Here is an 18,040-nt window from a genome sequence, read left to right on the forward strand (position 1 = left end):
ATGCCACACACACTTAAGCAAACACACACAAGAGCAGCACTAAGCCGATTAGACAAAGCACCGAAGTGCCAAATGCCCTAACAAATACATATACATAAATAAGTCCTGTTTAAAATAATATCATTTCACTTGCGACAGCTAAAACAAATACTTCTTGTTTTTTCAATGTTGTGTTATCTTTAAGTATTTATTTAATCAAAATTATGCATTTTCAACAAGTTGACAAGTAATTTCAGTATGAAAGAAAGACTTGCTAACTTAGATAGATGTAGAAATTGTTGTTTTCTTTATCAGACAGATAATTCAAAAAAACAAGCCAATAAATAACAAAGTATTTTATTTATTATTTTATATAAATTAAAGTGCAATAAATGAATGCACACAACTAATCTACAATATTGCATTAGAGTGCAGCAAATTATTAAAGTTCTGCAGGTTTTTTTTAGTGGTACAAACATCATGATTAAGTTTGGACGCCCTAACAATCGACTCAGATGGATAATAAATTATTTGTGTTTATAGATTTAATAACGATCGCATCGTATTTATTTCGTTTTTTTTTTTCTTTAACAATTTATTGGAGTGCTCACATATCATTTGTGATTGGTGTTTGGCTTACATTTAATTTTTTGGCGCTTGCCAAATCACTAAACAATTTATTCAAAGTGTTGGCGACAATTCACTTTTCGTTTTTGTGTACGCTTTAGATTTTTGATTCAAATTCAGAATCGCATTCGGATTTGGGGCGCAACAGATTTGCGCAACGGCAGCGCCAAAATTTATGGCCAACCGCTTACCACAAATGCAAGGTCAAACCATTTAGAATAACGACGGAGCAGAGGCGGTCCTCGTGCCCCATGCCCCATGCCACATGCCTCATGCTCGGTCCTGACCAGCAACAGGTCCGACTCCAGGCAGGAACCCGGGGCACAGCCCCCACCCAGCCTGTTGGTGAGTCAGCGGCATGCAATTGACTTTGATTTGTGGTGCACCCAAGTTGCACAAATAAATCAGCGCCAATTGCAATTTCCCAAGGCCGCAGCAGCCACAAAAGCGACAACGATTGCTGGGAGGTGTGTCTGTGTGTGTGTGTTGGAGGAGGGGTGGGGGAGATGGTTAGGCGCTGGGCAAAGGGGGCCACTGGAGCTGCAACAAAGGTCAAGTCAAGTGAAATTGTTGCGAATGGCGGCGATAGACAAAAGTGAGAAAGTTAAAAATTATGTCAAAATTTGAATTAGCAGATGGGAATAAAAAATTCGCATCTCAGCCAAACAATGCAGTCGCATAAATTAATTTTCATATCGGGTGCTGCGGAAAACGCTTTTCACTTTCGCAAATGCGACACACGATGTCGACTGGGTTTGGCTCAGTTTCGACATTAAGATGCCGAGATGAACATGTCACTCATTCAACATGTCACTCATTGCAGCTGCAAAATGCATTTACTCACATCTATTTTGTATGCATATGCATATGCATATGGATGTGTATGTGTATATATATAGCAATTTCCCTTTTGTGGTTTCGTTTCTTTTCGGGTCGTGTCTGCGGTTGTTTTCAGCACACACAAGTGAAAATGCTTTCACACCCCCAGACGTACTGGGAAATTGCATGGGCAATGAGGAAAAGTGCTCAGCTGAAATGAAAGTAAAGGCAACGGGTTCATTCAAACTTCTGAGTTTTTTTAAATTTGCCGCTCAACCTTAACGATGCTTGAGCGTAGCGATCGTTAATAAGAGATAAATTAATATCGATATGAGTTGGAACACTAATTATGCCCGATATATCGATTACAACAACGGTAACCGTGCTGTTATCACAGTTAACAGAGCACAGTTAACAGAGTACTCAAATTGGCTAACATCAATTTTGTTGTTATGCTCGGCTAACAGCGGTTCGATATTTTAACTAGAAAAAGCTGTTACAGATTACAGAATGTTGTTGATAGTGGCGATCAATTTAACATGATCAGTCTTGCACTGGAATGGATTAAATTTGGAAGCAAGAGTAAAAGATTTGATTTCAAGAGGGGGACAGCCGAATAATTTAGATGAATAGCAGAAGTCCCGTTTTCTACAGCGCCGATGCAGTGCGTCGTGTGCTCAACTGGCCGATGGTCAACGAGGCTGTGGAGACGGCGCTCAAGGCAGTCGTCGCAACCCCAACGATTCAGGATGATAAACAACAGGCACCACCGTATTCCCAATCACATGTAAGTCAGCCGGCTCGCAGCGTTACCAGTGCCAACAAGGAACACAGCAAAATGCTGCTGACGATGCCCGCTTTCGTGGGCAACTATCGACTAACGTCGAACGGAATGGGCGACGATTCCAGCGCAGTGTCCTGTTCGACTCTGGCCTGCAAGGTGGTCACCTCGTTCCGGAGCAACCAGTTGCTGCAGCCACCGCTACCGAGCATAAGTGCCAACATTCTGCTCTTCGATCCGGGAACGGGCGAACTGAATGCCATTATGGCCGGCACGGACATCACCACATGGCGGACGGTCTCTGCTTCGTTGGTGGCCACCAAATACTTGTTCTTCCGTCGCTTTGGGCCACATGCGGAACGAGAGCTGGCCATCAATGTGGCCATCGTGGGCTGTGGCGTCCAGGGACAACTGCATGCCGCCGCCATGTGCGCCAACTTCAAGGTGAATCAGCTAAATCTCTACAATCGCACGGAGTCGAAGGCGCAACAGTTGGCCAACCAGCTGGAAGAACAGATCCTGAAAGCCGACAACAACTGTAATGCCCCAAACAAAGTCAACATCAAGGTGTGCAGCTCGGCAAGAGAGGCTGTCCAACAAGTGGATGTCATCTGCGTTGCGACCTACTCCAAGGAGGCGCTCATCCAAGCCAGCGATCTGCGCGACAAGCGATCCGTCCACATCAACGGTCTGTACATCAGCATACATTTGGCACTCAACTATTAATCTTAGTTTTCATACTCAAATCACTCCTTCCTCCCCATTGAGATGCACTTGAACAATGATGTAGATGTGGGTTGGGGGTAAACATGGCAAATAAGTATCGAAAACGGATAATCACAAGCGCAATGCCAATGGAACATCCTCAACAAGTTTGAAGGATGCACGAGGACTCCTAGCTTGAATCCAGTGCGGATTCTTCAGCAGTTTTCAGACTGAGACTCATCTGACTTGTCGTACACAGAGAGATGGATGCTCAGAAGATCAATATCCTTTGACAGAACATGATTTTTCTGTAATCATTGTTCTCTGCATCATTATTATATTTGATGAACATAAATTGTTTGCCTTGAAGCAATGTCAGCAAAGTCAAACATTTACTGAATATCGCTTACAGTTTTCTGATTTCTAATCATTCAAATATACTCTATCTGAGACAGTTGTACTTCATTTGAAAAAAGGTTAAAATTTATGTTGATCGCAGTCAAAATTGAAAGAGTTCTGCTTGCCAACCTATTATTTTGTACAACATTTTGACTTGCCATGTTGGTCAAGGGAAAATTGTTAATAATTTTTTAATCACTTTTAATCTTTCAATACTTATCAATTTCTTGGCTCTGCCCTTTAGAAGATTATAATGAGTATAATTTAATATGCATTCAGCTGTGGGCGCTGGCGAGGTGCACTTCGGTGAGGTGGCCGCTGACATCTATGAGGAGTCCCTGGTCTACGTTGACTGTATGTCAAATGCTGAGCACGAGCTGCACGGCCTACCCGCCCCAATAGTCGGCGAGCTGGGCGCCGTTATAATCGGTGGCAGTTATCCAACTGAGCAGGCAGTGACCATATTCCAGTCGATGGGTGAGTAACACACATAATCAATTTGCAAATCGATATACATATATATATATATATACTGATTCTATAGGCATGGCATCGGAGGATGCTTGTGTGGCCGAGGCGGTACAGATGGCACTTGCATCCTGCGGCAAGTAATGCGCACATTCCACGTGGCCAGCAAGGATACGCAAGCTGGACATGCTATTAACTAAAAGCCATTATGCATAATGCCTTAATCTGACTTGTTGTTGCTGCAAGCAAATAAAATAATAAAATAATATTAACGATTAATGAAAAAAAACTGCGTCTTTTTTTTTGTAAATTTTTTTGTGTTTTGTAATCATTTTAGTATTTTTTTTATTTTCAATGTTTTCTTGTTTGGTTTTTGTCTTTTGTTTTGTTTTTTTTTTCTTTTGTATCATTTTGTTTTGTTTTGAAATTAATTTATTAATTAATTTTTATGTTTTACTTATTAATTTAGTATCTGTTTTTTTTTTTTAAATATCATCATCTGCTCAATCGCTTGCCATCTGCTGCCCTTTAATTCTCACACAAGATGCACTCATCCGATATATATATATATATATATATATATATATATGTATATGTATACGTATATATATTTACATAAACATCTATTAACATTTATATTTGTATATATATATATATGTATACATATATATAGTTAATTATAGATTTTGTTAGCCTTCAGAAACGTTTTGGTTTTTGTTGGGTTAATTCGCTGCGGTTTCCAGTCTAGGCCCTTTTGCGCTTTCCCAGTTTGGCTTAAATAATTTTTTAGCATATCTATTAAATAATTTGTTTATATATTCATATATGTATACATACATATGTATATATACATATATATGTGTGTATTCAGTTTTTAATTTTTTTTCTTTTTTTGTTTTGTTGCATGTCAATTTAAATTTGATCATTAGCATTATTAATAAAATACTCAACAAATAATTAAATTGGGCTTTTTCAACTTGCGACTCCTGCTGCAAATGAGACATCAGCTTGTGGCTGGTTTTTCTTTTTTCTTTTTTGTGTTGTTTTTGCTTTGATGCTGTTTCTGTTGTTGTTCTTGTTGTTTTTGTTGTTGTTGTTGGGCTTTAAGTATTTGTATTTTGATTTACTTTCTTTTATTTATTAGTTAGTACTATTTAAACACTTAATAGTTATTACGCTTTATTATGAATTTCCATTTAAAAAATGCCTAAGTTAGCACAAAAAGAAACAAACAAAATATATATATATATATATATATATAGCAGCAAGATATGAATAAAAATCAAAAATCCGGGTTTTATATTTTATTTTTCAAAACATTTTGCTTGTTTATTTTGTTGTTGATGGTTTTTGTGTTCAGTTTGCTTCCGCTGTAGGTCGAACCAGAACTGTTTTTAAAAAAATAATAATAAAAATAATAGTTTTTGTTTTAAATACATATACGTATACGAATATATATATATATATATATATATATATATATATATATACATATATGTAAAGACACATACATATTTAAGTAGTATATATGTATATACATACATATGCATATATATATATATATAATTTCAAATGTGCATTTTACATATAGATTCGCTCTTGCTTATTTGTTAAAATTAAATCAACACACACGTATTCAATTGATAGATGTATAATTTATAGTTACAAAAAAAATAATTATAATTACAATAATATTAATAATCATAATCATAATCATAATCATAATAATAATCAAATTAAATTACATATAATATTGACGTTGAATAATTGAATAATTCAAAGAAAAAAAAACACTCTTAAAACTGATGGCTAAAATTAAAGGAAAGTACGCACGTACATACACAGATTTTGTACGCATCTCTTGAAATGGTTCTCGATTTTGCTTTTGCTTTTGCTTCTGCTTTTGCTTTTGCTTGCTGTATTTTTGCTTTGCTTTGCTTTGCTTCTCTGTTAATTTTTTGCGGCTCTTTCTTTGGATTCATTAAACTTTAATTAGGCATAAATTAATTATTTTTTTTTTTTTTTTTTGTTTTTTTTTTTTGTTTTGTTTTTGTTTTTTACATATATGTATATATAATATTTACAATTTCTTTGCTACTTGTTTTATGGGTTTTGCTTGCTCAGCAGCTGCAACAACAACCTGCAACTGTTGCTGCCGCCTTCTGCCTTCTGCCTGTTGTTGCTTCTTGCTTCTGGTTTTGTATGCTCTGTCTCTGTCGCTGTTGCCTATATCTGTCTCATTCTCATTCGCTTTGCAATATTTCATATTTACTTTGTTAGCGCACTAAAATCTAATTTTCATTTTTTAATTTCCGTATAGACTAAAGAAAAAAATGTTTGCTGCATTTTTTTTTATATTCTTTTTTTTTTTTTTTTTTTTGCTTTGTATGTTTCTTTTGTTTTTGTTTTTTTTTTTTGCATACTTTAATTAATTCAACTTTACAGCTTTGCCCGTCTCTTTCAACATAAAACGCTATCGCTTTTCCTCTCGAAGTCCTGCCTACAAAATATTGCCAGAGCTTCGATTTTCCCCTACTGTCTGCGTTTTTCTTCATTTTTCTTGCAGTTATTTATATATATATATATATATATATATATATATTTTATTTATTTTTTGACTGTGGCTTGAAGAAGCTGTGGAATTTCGGTGCCTTGAAAGTGCCCGACGAAGAGTCCCCACCCTGTCCCGAACTTATATGTATGTAAACCTCCGTTGGTATCTCTCAACCCTCTGCTCAATTTCTCAACAATTTAGTTTCGTTTTCTTTGCTTTAGTCAGATTTTTATATATGAACTTTACAATACATATAGATCTCTATATATTATTGATACAATTAGCGTGGTAGTGTTTTTTTTTTTGTTTTTCATATTTTTAAATTGGTTTTTAATATATTTCTATCAATATGCCTTTGATATTAATATTTAATACATTGTTACGCAGTAGTTTACAGTTATGGTTTAAAATTAAAAAAAAAAAACGTGTCTATATTTATTAATTTGTAATAATTTGTATATGTATAAATATTTGTATATGTATATGTATATATACATCTATATATATATATATATATATATATATATATGTATATATATAATTTAATAAAAACTATTGCATTAGTTATTATTTAATAAGAAGTATTTTTTTTTGTTTTTTCTCAGATGTGTGTTCTTACTTTTCTTTATGTATACCTTTATATATAGTCATGTATATATACATATACATATATATATAGATACATATATATATATATATACACATATATATATATATATATAAATTTATTATTAAGAGTTGGTACAACTTGTTGAAAACTTTGCATATTAATTTTTGTATTTGTATTTTTGTGGGGCATATAAAAATGTTCGCTTTTATTGCTATTTGATTTTTATTATTTTTAATAAACATTTTAACTATTTCTTTTATTTAATGTTCTCTCTCTCTCTCTCGTTATCTCTCTATTTATTTCGCCCCAAACACGGTTTCTTTTTCCATTTCTAGTTTATGTAATTTGGGTTGTTCTTGTTGTTGTTGCTCAGCGTGTGTGTGTGTGTGTGTGTGTGTGTGAGGATGAGGAAGAGTGTGGAATTCGCTGCCAAAATAAAAACTATTGGCTTTTTGGATATACATAATCGATGTAACAGAATTTTGATACAAAACAAACATTGTTTAAATGCAAAACGATCTCAATTCGAATTTCATTTAAAAAATTTCATATTGCTGATATTAAAAACATATATATATATATATATATGTGTGTGTGTGTGTGTGTGTGTGTGTGTGACGCATCAGAACAGAGTTTGTTTGACTAAAACAATTGCAGGTTTAAAATTAGTTATAAAATGATGTATTTATATATAATAATGTATATATATTATTAAAATTATATATGTATTGAATATTAAGGCCAAAATGAAGACAAAAAAAACATAACATGTCTTGTGTGTGTGTGTGTGTGTGAGTGTGTGCGAACAACATACAAGCAAAACCCAGGTGTTGTCTGTGTGTGTGTTTAAGCATTTTTTTTACTGTTACTTTTGCTGATTTCTGCTGCAAATTTTGGCTTTTGCTTTTGCTTTTGCATTTGCATTTTGTTTGTTTTGTTTTATCTCCATCTACGCTAATTTAAGCTATAGTTTGTTGTATGTTGTATGTTGCTGTTGTTGTTGTTGGTGTTGGTGTTTGCCAGTTACTATCATGTATTATGTATTATTATTTAGATTGTTTTGTTTGTTTGTTTGTTTGTTTGTAATACAAAGAAAAACTGCTTTCTTGACGTGGGTATCAGAGACGCCGCAGTTGGCGTAGTTTTTGTGGTTAACTACTTACTAATTTTACATTTAGATTGTTTGTTTTTGTTTTTATCTTTAATTACTATTTTATAATTATTATTATTAATTTTCTGCTGCTTCTCTTGTGTTTAATATAGTTAACAAAAAAAAAAAAAAAAAAATACAAGTATTTAGCAGCCTTTTTAAACAACTATGTAGCTTTCTCTCCTCTTCGTCACCTCCTCTCTTTATTTCTGTCTGCTTCTGCTTCTGCTTCTGCTCCTCTATCTCGCTCTCTTCTAACTCTGTTATTTTACTTATTTTTGTTTTTTTGTTTTTCTTTCTTTCCTTCTCCATTCAGCGTTCGTTTTTAGCTTCAACGGAATTCTCGCCGTTTTCTTTTCTCTTGTTTTGTTTCGTTTTTTGCTTGCACATTTTGCTTTCATTATTCTTATATACTCTCTTCTGCCTTCTCCTGCCTTCTATTCATTGTTGTTTCTATCTTTTTTTATTCTTTTTGTTTTGTTTTGTTTTGTTGTTGTTTTGTTTTTTGCTTTACGCTTGTTTATCACATTGAATATAATATATATGTATATATACTATATATATATATTTATATATATGTATATAGTTTTATTTAACTTAAGTTTTTCTTTTCTTTTCTTTTTTGTTTTTTGTTTTGTTTTCTTTTTTCTCTTTTGTTTTATTTGTTGTTGTTTTATGCATTTGCGACGCGCTTTTCTCGAGAGGCGCTCATGGAAATTCTTCGGGTTTTACTTCTGGTTGTTGTTGTTGTTGTTGTCGATTTTGTGGATTTTGTTGACTTGTTATTGCATCGAGCATCAGCAGCAGTTGTCGACGACGACTCGTTTATTTCGGCAGTGTTGGCAGTGTTCTCGCTCAGAGCAGCTCCTGCTGCAACAGCAACAGCTGTTGCTGCTGATCCAGTTGGACTTGTTGCTGCAGCTGCTGCTGCTGCCAGCGCTTGTACATGCCCAGATAGGTGCGTGTGTTTGTTGGATTGCTGTTGTTGTTGTTGGTGTTATTATTATTATTATTGTTGTTGTTGTGGTTGATGTGATTGTTGTTGTTGCTGATGTGATTGATGTGGTGGTGGTGGTGGTGATGGTGGTTGTTGTTATTGTTGCTGCCGCTTGTCACCGCCAGGGGCATGCCACCCAACACTGACGGCAGCTGCAGCTGCTGCAAGTGCATTGCTGTTGTTGTTGTCGCTGATAATGATGTTGTCGCACCACCCGCTACTGCCACAACTGGCGGCAGCAGCTTGTAGTGTGTGGCATCCATAACCGTATCGTAACAATAGGCAGCCGCATCCAAAAATGTTGTCGCATAAAAGCTGTTCCGATTACAGATATCGTTGTTGATGTCATAATTATTGATGGTGCTGCCACTGCTGCTGTTGTTGATATTTATGATAAATTGATTTTGCTGTTTTTGTTGCTGCTGTTGCTGCTGTTGATGCTGCTGCTGTTGTTGTTGTTGGCCAGCAACTGCTGCTGCTGCGGCGGTGAATTATGAATTGGAATTGCGTTTAGTTGGCAGCTAGGACGAGCTGGACTGATTCATATTGCCAAACATGTGGGCTGAAAACGATGTCTGTCCCGCCGAATTGGCCTGTGACGTGGACGACTGTTGCTGCTGTTGCTGTTGCTGCTGTTGCTGCTGCTGCTGCTGTGCCTGCTGTTGATTCAGCGAGCCACGCCCATGCTTCGGTATGGGGGGCTGTATATACTCGTGCCGTGCCAATGCAAACACATCCATGCGATCCTCCTTCCGATAGGCCAAGCATCCACGAATGAAACTCTGCACATCAAAATCAAATCATTAAAAATATATCGAAATATCGAATACATATATACGAGTATAACTATATATATATGCATATACAGTAGTTAGTTATAGTTATAGTTGTAGCACTAACCTTTGCCTCATTGGAGACAGTCGGCTTGTTGGAGAACTGCACTTCGGTCGCCTTCAGTATGGTGTTCTCCTCAAGGATGGTGGCCTGCGACTGGTTATGGCCAAACGGCTTTTTGCCATATAAGCACTGATAGAATATCACGCCCACACTCCACACATCCACTTTCGATGAGATTTTGGGTGGATTCTTGCCAACAACGAAGCACTCCGGCGGCAGATACCTGTGAATTGGATTATGAATTTAGAATATATTTTCGAAGACATCATCTTATTGATATTGGGGGATTGGTTTTGATTTATAGATTTATTTGGCTGATCGGGTAGGTGGTAGTTACCAATAGGTGCCAGCGCCTTGAGATGTCAGATCCATGCCATGATCCGGATTATAGTTCTCATCGTCCATCACTTTGGATAGACCGAAATCAGTTATTTTGATCTCGCCGCAAACGTTGCCCTCGGTTAACAGTATGTTGCCCGGCTTCAGATCATAGTGGATGACGGGCGGTTTAATCTCATTTAGATACTTGAGTGCAGATACAACCTGTACATATGTATATATATATATATATATATATATATTAATACGGAACAGATCAAGAGAGAGAGAGAGAGAGAGTAGGAGTAGCACTCACCTGCATTATTATTGAGCGCGCTTCACGCTCGGGTATAGTCTTATGCTGCTTCAGATAAAAGTCCAGATCGTGTCCATCACAATACTCCAGCACGGTGCAGAATGAGTTCGCATCGATCTCAAAGACATCATAGAGCTTCACCACGCGCGGATGATCCAGCGCCTTGTGTATGTTGTACTCCCGCAATGCGTGTCTAAATGAAAATGTAAAATGGTTAAGGAATCATGAGGAATGGTTAAATGAATGCCCCTCCCGCCCCCATTCGCCCCTCATCCCACGCCTGCTACATCTGTCGCTCAACAAGACTGCCCCTAAATATTCGAAATACGAATTAAAGAAGATCTCTCAAATCGCAAAACGTATCTCTATGAAAAAAAAAAAAAAAACTAACAACTCAAACATAAAAAACATTAAATATAAATTGAATATAGCTGCTAACTGCCGCTGCCGCTGCTGCTGCTGCTGCTGCTGTTGCTGCTGCTGCTCCACTACTCACTTGATATAATTAGCTTTCTTATCCTCCTTCCAATCCTTGTTTAATTGGTGCACCTTACATGCGACATAGCGTTGCTCCTTGAGGTCAAATGCCTTGTGCACCTCGGAGAAGCCGCCCTTGCCCAGCAGCATTAAAAGCAGATAGCGATCATTCAGTACGGGATGATTGTTAAAGCGGGACTGCAATTCACAAACATCACAGATTAATCAGCATATATATATATAGATAGTATTTCAGTTTACCTGATCTTCATTGAGTATGCGCTTGAGCTCGCGTATGTGGAGATTACGTTCACGCTCAAGCTTCTCCATCTCCAGCTGCAGATCGGCGTCCTCCTTTTTGAGGGCGTTCTGTCGCAGCTTGAGTATCTCATCATATTCGTAATACTCCTGCGCCGTATACGCCCCGGACACCGGATCGGGTTTAAGAAATGTGCCCGAATCGGAGCAGCTGCCGCCGCTATCATTGCCACCGATGCCGCCGCCGCCACCAGCACCCGGTCCACCTGGACCGCTGCCGCCAGCACCGGCACCGCCAACACCGCCGCCACCGGCGCCGCCGCCGCGATCCGACAAACGATCACCGACGCCGCCGCCAACGCCGCTGTTGCCCACATTGCCGCCGACACCAGAATTGGCGCCGCCAACGCCACCAGAGCCGGCAATGCCGCCGCCACCAACACCACCCGCACCACCGCCGCCATTGTGCAGTAGCTGCTGCTGCTGTTGCTGTGCCTGTGTCGAATTCGAGCGGGAGAGGACGCGACCGCAGGAGACGACGACAACGGTGCCGCCGCCACCAGCGATGCCGCCAACACCGCCAACGCCGCCGGCGCCCGTCGCATTGTTGGCCGCATTACCGACAGCGATGCCGCTGTCGAGGCTGCCGGCGCCGGCATTGCCGCCCAGGCGATCCGTCAGCTGGGAGGAGTCATTGGAATTGGAATTCTGTTGCTGTTGCTGCTGCTGTTGCTGATGCTGGTGCTGGTTATTCTGCTGGTTGCTGTTATTGTTGCGTTTGCGTCCCGATTCAGCTGGCCGTTTCTTCATCAGCTGCTTCTTCTGGCGATCGATCTCCTCACGCTCAGCGGTTATCTCCTCCTGGCGTCGGCTGAGCTCCTGAAACGCATAGCCGTCCGTCCAGTTCTCCTGGAATGTGGCGCCGACACGCTGTGTCACAAATTGTCCCAATCTCAATCGATTCTGCATGCATTTCTGTCGCGCCTCCTTCTTCTCGATGCTGCTCTTCTCCTTGAGCAGCTTCTTGACCACATCAATACATTTGGCAATGTGCGACTTGTGCTGATCAATGGACTTCTGTTGGCTCATTATCTGGCACTTTTGCTCATCGGACAGTCTTGTCATCTCGTCCAGCTTCGCCTTGCCGGACTCATGTTCCGCCTCCCGCTCCTGCAGCTCCTGCTGTGACATCTCCGTCTGGGTGCCCTTCGTGTATGTCATTATTGTTGCTGGCATTGCCAGTGGCAGCGGTGGCGGCGGTGGCGGCAATACACCAACGACACCAACACCCACGCCCACATTTACGCCAACGCCAACACCAACGCCACCAACGACACCAACGCCGCCCACATTGACGCCCAGTGAGCCCAGTTGTTGATGCGTCGGCACAACGGCAACACTTGACGCTGACGATGTAACCGGCAACTGTTGCTGCTGTTGTGCCTGCTGTTGTTGTTGCGCCTGCTGCTGCTGTTGCTGCTGCTGCTGTTGTTGTTGCGCCTGTTGCTGCTGCTGTGGACCGACAACACCCAGTCCAAGCACACTATGCCCCACGCCCACATGTGACATGGCCACGCCCATTTGCGTCTGCTGAGGAACCATTGCATTGGAAGTCTGTTGTTGCCGCTGCTGCTGCTGTTGTTGCGCCTGCTGTTGTTTAGCCGCTACTGCCGCCGCTGCTGCTGCCGCAAAATGAAACTCTGGCCCAGCTTGCTGCACCTGCACCTGCTGCTGCTGCTGTTGCACCTGCTGCTGTTGCTGTTGTTGGCTGGGCGATTGCGTTTGTGCACTGGTCGAATGATAACCGTGTATGGAATACGCATTCGTCGTCTGCACCTGCACCTGACTATTCACCACCTGCTGCTGCTGTTGCTGTTGTTGCACCTGCTGCTGCTGTTGCTGTTGCGCCTGTGTTGCTGATGATGGCGATTTGCTGCCCGTGTGTTGCCGCAGCGCTGAATTGGCGCCACTCTGTTGCTGCTGCTGCTGTTTGTTGAAGTAATCGTTGATCTTCTTGCTGTCATTGCTGCCGGGCAGCAGAAGACGCGAACTTTTGTTGCCACCAGCACCACCGACCGTGGGTACACCGCCAACTGTGCCAGCAACACCGCCGCCACTACCAGCACCACTGACTGGCGGTAACGCACAGCGATCGACGCCGAGACTGAGTACCAGGCTGGATACACCCTTCGACATGTTGCTGTCCCGAAATGTGAGCGATTTCTTGAGGCCGCTAACAATGCCGGTGCTGTTGCCGCCGTTGCCGGCGTCCTCGCTGTTGCTGTTGGGCATTTTGCGTTTGCGTTTCCGCTCCGCTGGCGTTCGTGGCTGTTTCCCGCTCGCATTGCTCACGACAGCGGCGGAGGCGCCTGAAACTGAAACGGGTACGGCAACTGGACCGGGTCCGGGACCGGGACCGGGCCCGCTACCTGGCTGCTGTTGCACATTGAGCATGTCGAGCATTGAGGCGCCGTTATTGGAGTGCAACTGTTGTTGCTGCTGCTGTTGCTGCTGTTGTTGCTGTTGCTGTTGTAGATTGCCGAGTCCTAGCATATCATTGACATCCTTTTCGCTGTGCGAGGAACCAGTGCTCATATTCGAGTCCGGATTACTGCTATGGCCACCGGCAGCGCCGTGCGGCTGCTGCTGATGCAGGGCTACGTGCGGATGTTGCTGGTGTAAATGTTGCAGCTGTTGTTGATGCTGTGGCGGCAATGTTGTATGCTGATGCAGCGACTGTTGCTGTTGCTGCTGTTGTTGCGCTGCTGCCGCCGCCGCCGCTGCTGCTGCTGCTGCCGCTGCTGCTGCCGCTGCTTGCTGTTGTTGTTGCTGCTGCTGTTGTGTCGTCAACTGCTGCAGATGCAACGTGTGTGTTTGCAAATTATGCTGTTGCGATAGCTGCTGTGGCAGCAACTGTTGCTGTTGCGCTTGCGTACTGTGATGATTAGCAAAATGTTGCTGCTGTGGTTGCTGCTGCTGTTGTTGTTGTTGCTGCTGCTGCTGTTGTTGCTGTTGCTGCTGCTGTGCTGCCGCCTGACTGCTGGGATGATGATGACTTAGGGTCGATGTGGTCTGTGGGGCCATCTGCAATTGAGCGCCGGCGGACATCTGCAAAATAAGCCAGAATAAACATCAAATTAGTTTCAAAATGTTTCGACTCTTATTATTGCTTGCATTGCACACACATACACACACATATATATGTTGAAAATATGTAAAAGATCAATACAACATTCCGATTACTAATGTTAATAACAGAAAATATCGATACTGCGATCGATACCTTAACTTAAGAATACATCGAATAAATCTTCTTAGTCTAACCGCCAAACCCAGTCCATCACTTTTTGCCGCTTTAAAAGCCCAACAGCTTATGGGCCCAGGCATAAAAGAAAAAGTCGAATGAAACTAAGGTTATTCAGAAAAGCCGCGTTTAAGGTCGAGTGACATTTTTTCATTAGAATTGCATAATTTTGTATTGCTGTGTGCATTACCAACTAAAGTTTTCTGTGTGAGAACAAGTACGAGCGAAAAATGAATGCGCTGTACAATATAGACAAGTTGGACGAAACAAATTATGATTCGTGGAGTGTCCAAATGAAAAGTGTGCTAATTCACCAGGAGCTATGGTCCGTCACTTCGGGAGCTATGAAATGTCCAAGCTCAGACAAGACGAGTGAATATAGTCAGTGGTTATCAAAAAAACGAAAAGGCTTCAGCGGTGATTACTCTCTCAATAAGAGGTTCTGAGACTGGTCACATTAAGAAATGTGAATCGGCGTCGAGTGCGTGGATAACCTTAAAGGCAGTGCATCCGCCCACAGGTCCAGTGAGAAAAGTCACATTGTTCAAGAGATTACTCTTCATGCGGATAAACGAGAATGAGAACATGCAAATATATATTGCAAATTTTGTGAACACCGTGGAGCAGTTAACAGAAATTGGCATTGTGCTGCAAGAGGAAATATATGTTATTTTACTCTTGGCAAGTTTACCTAAATCATATGAAAATTTGGTTGTAGCATTGGAATCACTTGATGAATTACCAAAGTTTAATACTTTGAATGTTAAATTGATCGAAGAGTGTGATAGACGCAAGAGCGAAGCACATAGAGTGTGAACGAAAATAATGCACAGGCATTTTTAAGCAAAGCACACTACCCTAAAGAGAGTGCAAAAAAGACAGACAAAGTAGGCAAGAACCGAAACAAAAAAATTAATTGTTACAATTGCGGTAAAATTGGCCACATTTCTGCACAATGTAGGTCCAAGGCGAACGAAGGTCATGTAAAAGGAAGAGACGAAAAATCATTCTTCACGTTGCTAAGTGCAAAAAACGGTGAACGATTGCTTGATAAGTCAGCGTGGTGCTTAGATAGTGGCGCCACAGCTCAGATGTGCGCAAATCAAAATATGTTTAATTCGTTTGAACAATTCACTGATACAGTCACACTTGCTGGTGAAAAATGACTAGAAGTAGTCGGACGAGGAGTCGTCATGATTAAAACGGAATCGTCAACAGTAAAACTTACAAACGTTCTTTATGTGCCACAATTACAATGCAACTTTATTTCGGTGAGCAGAGCAGTAAAAGGAGGCTACACTGTAAACTTTAAAAATAATCGTGCGTGTGTATGTGATGAAAACGGTAAAATCCTGATTATTGCAAATCACAGAAGCAATTTATTTCTGTGTGAAATAACTAAAACAATAAATGCAGTGTTCCTAAGTGGAAATGGCAAAAGCAGCAGCACAGGCAGCAGCAAAGGCACCGGCGAAGATAACGGTAACACCGATACCAATAAAAGAGAAATCAGCAAGAAAAGTAACCGACTTGAAAGAACCAGTGGGCACGGATGGCGAAAACCAGACGACGAGAGGCACAAGCTGAATCTTGTGAGCAGTGATGCCGTCATAAAACCAGAAACTGTGGAAGAAGCATTGGAAAGTCCACAGGCGATCGAATGGCAAAAGGCCATGGCACAAGAATTCGGAGCACTGAAAGTGAATGGAACTTGGGAACCAGCCGAATTACCATCCAATCATAAGGCGATAGGATGCAGATGGGTCTTCGCACTAAAACGTGACAAAAATGGCACCATAGAACGATACAATTGGTGGTATACCGTTGGCGTCCGGGTATACCACCAAATGTGAGAGCCAACAATGCAAAACGGTCAACCAGGCAGAGTACCAGTTACTGATCGGATCATTGATGTATCTGGCAGTTACATCCAGACCTGACATTTTACATTCAGTATGTAAGCTGTCTCAACGGAATACGGATCCCCACCAAGAGCACTGGGCAGCAGCACAACAAGTGCTGCGATATCTGAGGACGACGTCTTCAACGGGCATAACATATGCTAAAACTGGAAATCCCATCAAAGGCTACGTTGATGCGGACTGGGGTGGAGATAAAACGGACCGAAAGTCGTACACTGGATACGCATTCATTCTTGGCGGTAGCGCATTCTCGTGGGAAAGCAAGAAGCAGTCGTCAGTAGCAGTAAGTAGTACTGAAGCCGAATATATGGGAATGTCGGAAGCAACTAAAGAAGCTGTTTATATTCTGAAATTATGTAACGAAATGAACATATACAGAAATATGAAAAGTATTGTAATTCATGGCGATAATTTGAGCGCTATGAACTTAGTTAAAAATCCAGTTAACCATGCAAGAAGCAAGCATATAGATATTCGTTATCGCTTCGTGCGAGAAGTTTTTAATAAGCTTGTGATTCAGCTGGAATATTGTCCAACGAGACAAATGATGGCAGATATCTTAACTAAGAATTTGAGCAAGTCAAAACATGAAAATTGTAATAGATTGCTTGGTCTCAAATTAATTGTCAATAATGTGTATTGAGGGGGGAGTGTTGAAAATATGTAAAAGATCAATACAACATCCCGATTACTAATGTTAATAACAGAAAATATCGATACTGCGCTCGACACCTTAACTTAAGAATACATTGAATAAATCTTCTTAGTCTAACCGCCAAACCTAGTGCATCACTTTTTGCCGCTTTAAAAACTCAACAATATATATATTAATATATTTATATATAGAGAGAGAGATTTAAACAATTGATCGATTCTTGCTATCGATTTGCAATGGACTGCCGTTTTGCAACACTGAACCACTTTTTGTTTTGATTCGCTGGTTCGTTGGCGACACAGTGCAGCGCTGCCAGACGAGTGCCTCTCAACTAAGTGGCAACCGTGGAGGCTGAGCAATTGAAAAAAAAATTAAAATGGTAGAATAGCGAAAAGAGCGAAAGAGAAACGTGCAAAATACATGGCAACAAAACGATGAGTGAGCGTATGGACTGTGAGTGTGTGTGTGTGTATGTGTGTGTTTATATGAGTGAGTGAGACGTCACAGCAAGCGCGTGCTACTCTGCTGTGCGCCGCTCCGCATGATATGCGTGTGAGTGAGCGCAATGCAGCAGCAGCAATGTCTCTATATATTTATATATATATACATGTGTGTGTGTGTGTATGTGAGTATACATGTGTGTAAATTATTTTATCAAAAGCAAAGACAATGAGAGAAGAAAAAAAAACCGACACAATAGAACAAAGTTGAAAATTATTGTACAAATTATATGTTTTTACCGCGCACAATTTTGTTTTCACATATTTACTTTTTGCCAACAATCTCTTCTCTCAAGCTTTGTTC

At 40.6% G+C, this 18,040-nt stretch overlaps 2 protein-coding genes across 2 annotated transcripts in view; one reads left to right on the plus strand and one right to left on the minus strand.

Annotated features, from left to right (window-relative positions):
* The first annotated feature begins 1,930 nt into the window (after positions 1-1,930).
* Positions 1,931-4,067, plus strand: LOC6565957 (ketimine reductase mu-crystallin). The gene is made up of 3 exons (XM_001992382.3): positions 1,931-2,894; positions 3,590-3,787; positions 3,855-4,067. The coding sequence occupies exons 1-3, from the start codon at positions 2,051-2,053 to the stop codon at positions 3,920-3,922; spliced, it is 1,110 nt and encodes a 369-aa protein (XP_001992418.1). The 5' UTR covers positions 1,931-2,050; the 3' UTR covers positions 3,923-4,067.
* Positions 4,068-9,523: 5,456 nt separating this feature from the next.
* LOC6565958 (neurogenic protein mastermind) overlaps positions 9,524-18,040 on the minus strand; it is an 87,729-nt gene continuing 79,212 nt past the window's right edge. Inside the window, exons 2-8 of the mRNA XM_043216025.1 lie at positions 14,179-14,463; positions 11,359-14,133; positions 11,117-11,295; positions 10,621-10,813; positions 10,324-10,529; positions 9,990-10,209; positions 9,524-9,871 (exon numbers count right to left, since the gene is read on the minus strand). Of these exons, the coding sequence (XP_043071960.1) occupies positions 9,611-9,871; positions 9,990-10,209; positions 10,324-10,529; positions 10,621-10,813; positions 11,117-11,295; positions 11,359-14,133; positions 14,179-14,463 (4,119 nt within the window). The 3' untranslated portion in view covers positions 9,524-9,610. The remainder of the gene's footprint in view (positions 9,872-9,989; positions 10,210-10,323; positions 10,530-10,620; positions 10,814-11,116; positions 11,296-11,358; positions 14,134-14,178; positions 14,464-18,040) is intronic.

This window comes from Drosophila grimshawi, unplaced genomic scaffold, assembly GCF_018153295.1.
Source record: "Drosophila grimshawi isolate 15287-2541.00 unplaced genomic scaffold, ASM1815329v1 contig_848, whole genome shotgun sequence".
Lineage (NCBI taxonomy): Eukaryota > Metazoa > Arthropoda > Insecta > Diptera > Drosophilidae > Drosophila > Drosophila grimshawi.

Excerpts from the sequence above, each read along its gene's own strand:
- LOC6565957 (XM_001992382.3), top strand. The coding sequence starts at position 2,051 with ATGAATAGCAGAAGTCCCGTTTTCTACAGCGCCGATGCAGTGCGTCGT. Across the intron at positions 2,895-3,589 it reads GCGATCCGTCCACATCAACG|CTGTGGGCGCTGGCGAGGTG; the intron begins GTCTGTACATCA and ends ATATGCATTCAG. Across the intron at positions 3,788-3,854 it reads GACCATATTCCAGTCGATGG|GCATGGCATCGGAGGATGCT; the intron begins GTGAGTAACACA and ends CTGATTCTATAG.